This window comes from Suricata suricatta, chromosome 10 (assembly GCF_006229205.1).
Source record: "Suricata suricatta isolate VVHF042 chromosome 10, meerkat_22Aug2017_6uvM2_HiC, whole genome shotgun sequence".
NCBI lineage: Eukaryota > Metazoa > Chordata > Mammalia > Carnivora > Herpestidae > Suricata > Suricata suricatta.
In genome coordinates, this window is record NC_043709.1 from 65,117,807 (window position 1) to 65,124,133 (window position 6,327).

The following is a 6,327-nucleotide window of genomic DNA, read 5'->3' on the forward strand; positions in this document are numbered from 1 at the left end:
ATAGTAATGACCAAAAGAGGACAAATCTTTCCAGTGGAAGAGAAAGTAGATAATAAATGTATTATAAAGTACCAGGTACTGATAAGTGTGTAAGGACCAAAATGGGTAATAAGACAAAGATTGACTGAAGGGGATGGGGGAAAGTTGAGGGAGTTTGGGAAGACCTCTCTTACATCTCTAAGTTGTTGTTTTTTTAACTTTTTATATAATTAGAGCAAGCATAATAAAGGAGAAACAAATGTAAAAAAGGAAATTACAGTGACAGGATGGAGAGTAAGGGCTTTCCTGAGCAAATGACCCTTGAGCTGAGACCTGAGGGTTCTTAACAGGATAGGCAGAGAAAGAGGAACAAAGATCATGGGTGGATTGGTGAGTAATGGAGTTGGTGGGAGGAGTTACAGTTCACTTCCCCTTTCTTACTTATAAAGAGAAGGCATTGGGTTCTATGACCTCTAATGAGAAAGGCATGGGTCCATGCTTGACCATTCTGAATGAGTGCAGGATCTTTGCTTCTCTTTCCCTCTTTCCCATTGGAATTTTTTGTTATATGGAACTCCATCTTAGAACATCTTCAATTCTGCATGGGCTCTCTCTGATAAGTTTTTTGATGGCTCTTTGACTCATAGTCAGCCCAAATATCTTTCCTGAACTTCATGACCCAAACTCCTAGGGTCTCCTGGACACACCCTCACTGACCCACAAGGCTCATCAAACAACATATTCAAAACTTTGTTTATTATCTTTGCCTCAAACATACTCCTTTCCCTGGGTCACCTATGTCAGTGAACAGGACTCCTCAGTCGCCAAAGGTAGAACCTGAGAATCGTTTTCTTAATTTACTTTCTTTTACTCTATCAAATTGGTAATGACATCCATTAGAACTCATCTCAATGATATCTCTTAAATCTGCCTCCTCTTATCTGCCTTCACTGCTGCTGCAGCCTCTGTTAACCCTTCACAACCTCTGACCAAGCTTGGTGCTATACTCTACCAATTCTCCTTCCATAGAATGTTTGTAAGATAATGACCAAATCCTTGTTTGAGTGACACTCTCAGTTTCTTCTCTCCTGACCACTCTGTTTAAATTGCAAACCTCACTGCTGCCCTCTTCTACCTCCACATTAACAATCTGTTTCTATAATCTATTGTTTTATATGCCACATAGCACCTTCTAACATTATATTTAATTGTTATGTTTATTATTTACTTTCTGAATTTCCCAACTAGAATGTAAGCTCTGTGAAGATAAAAATTTTTGTCTGTTGTGTTCAATGGCACACCCTAAGAGTCTAGAACTGTGCATGGCACATAGTAGATACTTAGTATAATATCAACTGAAAGAATGAACTAATTGCCCTAACTAATATGCTCCATGACTTTCTGCTCATCTTCCACATATCTGTGGGGTGAATGCTTCTAAACTATCAATTTGATCACATGACGCTCATGCTTGGCACCTCATGTCCCTGTGTATCACCCTGCACCCACTCATTCTGAGATAATGAAGTTCTTCAGAGAGGCGCTGTTATTTCATGCCTCCTTATATTTGATAATACCATTTTCTTTGCCTGGAACCCTATCTTCCACTTTGTCTACTTAGTGGAGTAAATACAGTCTTAAAACAGTCTTAAGTAATACCTCTACTTTGTTTACCAGGTCATCCAGAGATAATTGATTTACATTTTTGCCATTGCTGTATCCTATCCTTTATGTTATTACAGTTTTTATTTTGCTTCTTTACATGTCTATCTGCCTCTGTTAAATTCTAAGCCCTTTTGAGGGCAGGAATCATGTCTGAAACAATTTTGTATCCTCACAATCTGGTACAGAGCCCAGCACTAAGATGCGTATTCAATGTTTCCTGAATAAATGAGTATTAAAGTTCAAAGAAGCAGTTACAGAGGAGACACTTTGGAATAACGCATGCCACCAGTACTCCAAATTGATGTAATAATGGGAGCAATGAGTGTGACCCAGAAGGAAACTTGGCCTCATAACTCTTTACTTATACCTTTAAGCTGAAAGTCACATTGTTTTAAAAATAAGAGAGCCAATCTTATTCATCCTAAATAACTCAGCTACATTATGTTTTCTTCTAGGGCCAGTATCTTTAATCATGAAAAATCTCACCATCATAACCGAGTTTGTCCTCATGGGATTGTCCAGAAATCCCCAGATCCAGACCATCCTTTTTGCACTGTTCCTGGTGATTTACCTCTTAACCCTGATAGGGAATCTAATGATGATCCTGTTGATCAGAACTGATTCTCACCTTAAAACACCCATGTACTTTTTCCTAGTTCACCTGTCATTTCTGGATCTCTGCCTTTCTTCAGTAACCATGCCCAAGATGCTGCAGAACTTATTAACTCAGAAGAAAACCATATCTATGTGGGGTTGTGTGACCCAGAGTTTCTTTCTCATATTCTCTGGAAGCACAGAGGCCTGCCTACTCTCTGCCATGGCCTATGACCGCTATGCTGCCGTCTGCCACCCTCTCCTCTACAGCATGGTTATGAATAGGCCTCTCTGTGTTGGGATGGTTACTGCAGCATGGGCAGTGGGGTTCCTAAACTCCTTGCCAAACAATCTTCTCACTTACAACTTACATTTCTGTGGCCCCAATATCATCCCTCACTTTTGCTGTGAGCTGCCTTCACTCTTCCCTCTGTCCTGCACTGATCCTACTGCCAATGAGGCCCTTCTTGCTGGGTCATGTGCATTGTTGGGATTTGTGACACTTCCCCTGATCCTCTTCTCTTATTCTAGAATCATCTCTGCCGTCCTAGGCATACATTCTGCTGATGGTCAAGGCAAAGCCTTCTCTACCTGTTCTTCCCACCTTACTGTGGTGCTTTTGTATTATGGCACAGCTTTATTCAGATACATGACTCCCCTCTCAGGCTCTAAACTGGAACAAGTAGTCTCCATTCAGTACAGTGTGATCACATCCTTGCTGAACCCTATCATCTACAGCCTCAGAAACCAGGAGGTGAAGGCAGCTCTGCATAAAATGTTGAAGCAATAAATGTGTCTTGCTGTGTCTGAAGAATTCCTGTTGTATTTGGTTTGAAGACAGGGAGAAAACAGGCGATGAAATACATTAATAATGGCTAACTTATTACTTTAAGAATATGACATTTGATGCAAATAACCTCTTGGGTCTTGGTAATACAGGTTTCAGTGTGTGGTTGCTTATTTTATTGTATTTGGCAAGAAAATTAAGTGAAGACTGAGAAATAAGTACTGGAATAGAGTAGTGTAGACAAACTAACTCCAAATATGTTTGCTTTGTCCAAGAGTTTTAAGATTATAGAGCTCAGAGTGCTTTTTTTTTTAAATATAGGAGTGTGAAATGCACTTCAAAGTGCAAACTAGTTACTAATTGAATATGGTACCAAATGAAGTTTGTTTTATCCACCTAACCTGGAGTAACCTAAAACACTGAAATGCCTCGTTATCAGAACGCAAAGACACAGGTTGGTGGGACCTGCCCTAGCCCATTCAAGGGAAAAAATAGTTCTTTGGGTCTTCTGTTGGTGACTAGGGTCTAGATGTGATCTAGCTGTTTGGTGACTAGAATAGAGGTCTTGTTGGTACTGAAAGAGGTGAATGAATGTGCTATCACAAAATGATGTTTTCATTCAACCTTGAAGCTATCAAGCCAATTAGTTCATTCAGTATTTCATGGTCTCACTCAGCCAATCCCTTCTGAGTCCAGTGCCCATTATTGCTTTGACATATATTCAGTCAAATAAATTAATTTCTTGTCAAAAAAGATTCATGGAGTTGGCATGGACTGGCAGAACAAATATTGTTAAAATGTCTATACTACCCAAAGCAATCTACACATTTAATGCAATCCCTATCAAAATACCCACCAGAATTTTTCACAGAACTAGGACAAACAATCCTAAAATTTGTATGGAACAACAAAAGACCCCCAACAGCCAAAGCAACCTTGAAAAAGAAAATTAAAACTGGAGACATCACAATTCCAGATTTCAAGCTATATTTCAAAGCTGTAGTGATCAAGACAGTATAGTACTGGCACAAAAATAGACACATAGACCAATGGAACAGATAGAAAACCCAGAAATAGACCCAGAACTGTATGGTCAATTAAAGTTCAACAAAGCAGGAGAGAATATCCAATGGAAAAAAGACAGTCTCTTCAACAAATGGTGCTGGGAAAACTGGATGGTGACATGAAGAAGAATGAAACTGGACAACTTTCTAACACCATATATAGAAATAAATTCAAAATGGATGAAAGACTAAATGTAAGACAGGAAACCATCAAAATCCTAGAGAAGAACACAGGGAGCAACCCCTTTGACCTCAATTAGAGCAACTTACTAGACATGTCGTTGAACACAAGGAAAAGAAAATAAAACATGAACAACTATTGACACTTTGTGAAGATAAAAAGCTTTTGCACAGCAAAGGAAACAATCAAGAAAATGAAAAGGCAGCCTATGGGATGGAAGAAGATATTTGCAAGTGACATATCAGATCAAGGGTTAGTATCCAAAATCTATAAAGAATTTATCAAACTTAACATCCATAAAACAAACAACCCAGTTAAGAAATGGGCAGAAGACAAGTGTAAACACTTTTTGAAAGAAGACATCCAGATGGCTAACAGACACATGAAAAGATGCTCATCATCATTCATCATCAGGGAAATACAAATCAAAACCACAATGAGATACCACCTCATACCTGTCAGAATGGCTAAAATTAACAACACAAGAAACAACAGGTGTTGGGAGGAGGCGGAGAAGGGGGAAGCCTCTTGCACTCTTGGTAGAAATACAAACTGGAGCAGCCATTGTGGAAGAGTATGGCAGTTCCTCAAAAACCTAAAAATACAACTATCGTATTATCCACCAATTGGAGTACTTGGCATTTACCCAGAGGATACAAAAATACAGATTCAGAGGGGTACATGCACCCCAATATTTATAGCAGCATTATCAACAATAGCCAAACTATGGAGAGGCCCAAGTGTCCATCTACTGATGGATGGATAAAGAAGATGTGGCGTACACACACATAATACGTACATCCATACATCCATACATCCATACATCCATACATACAATGGAATATTACTCAGTCACTGAAAATAATGAAATCTTGGGGTGCCTAAGTGGCTCAGTCGGTTAAGCATCCAACTTCAGCTCATATAATGATCTTGTATATTGTGAGTTTGAACCCCATGTCAGGTTCTATGCTGACAGCTTGGGAGTCTGGAGCCTGCTTCAGATTCTGTGTCTCCCTCTCTCTCTGCCCCTCCCCTGCTTGCACAGTCTCTCTCCCTCTCCCTCTCCCTCTCCCTCTCCCTCTCTCTCTCTCTCTCTCTCTCCCTTTCTCAAAGATAAATAAACATTAAGAAAAGAAAAGAATGAAATCTTGTCATTTGCAACGATGTGGACAGAGCTAGAATATATTATGTTAAGTGAAATAATTCAATCAGAGAAAGACAAATACCAAATGATTTCACTCATATGTGGAATACAAGAAACAAAACAGATAAACACATGGGAAGTGGGGGAGGAAGAGAAGAGAGGGAAACAAACCACAAGAGACTCTTTAGGACAGAGAACAAACTATGGGTTAATTGGGGGAGGGATGTGGGAGATAGGCTAGATGGGTGATGGGTACTAAGGAGGGCACTTGTTGTGATGAGCACTGGATGTTGTATGTAAGTAATGAATCACTGAATTCCACTCCTGAAACCAAAATTGCTCTGTATGTTAACTAAGATTTAAGTATATAAATAAATAAATAAATAAATAAATAAATAATAAGATTCATGGAGTAAGGAGACCATAAACTCAAAACCCAAAGTGTAGGCTGACTCACATAACCGCCTTTAATGAAAACGTTATTATGAATCATTGTGTTTCTACCCTTATAAGCATTAACCAAAAGTAAGATTTTTCCCTTTGGCATTTTCTTAGTTTCTTACAAATCAAAATAATAAATACTGTTGGTTTGTTTTATATTTTAATAATGAACTTTTAATCTTTAATATGTAATAAATTGTATGAAATTCGGGGAATGAATAAGAACAGTATAATTTTTAAGATGTAAATGTATAAAAATATTTTCAGAAAATATACTTCATTTATATTTCTAAAATATGGATAATAGTTTTATACAATAATAATTACCCTCGCATCAGTTGTTCTAAGGATTGACATCATCTGATTTTGTCAAGGAAAAAGGGATTTTATTTTATTTTATTTATTTATTTGTAAATAGTTTATTGTCAAATTGGTTTCCATATAACACCCAGTGCTCTTCCCCACAAGTGCG

General features: G+C 38.2%; 1 protein-coding gene across 1 annotated transcript; it reads left to right on the forward strand.

The window, feature by feature from the left end:
* The first annotated feature begins 266 nt into the window (after positions 1-266).
* LOC115305231 (olfactory receptor 8S1-like) lies at positions 267-3,028 on the forward strand. The gene is made up of 2 exons (XM_029955507.1): positions 267-273; positions 2,100-3,028. Exons 1-2 carry the CDS (start codon positions 267-269, stop codon positions 3,026-3,028), a joined length of 936 nt encoding a protein of 311 aa, XP_029811367.1.
* The last annotated feature ends 3,299 nt before the right edge of the window (positions 3,029-6,327 follow it).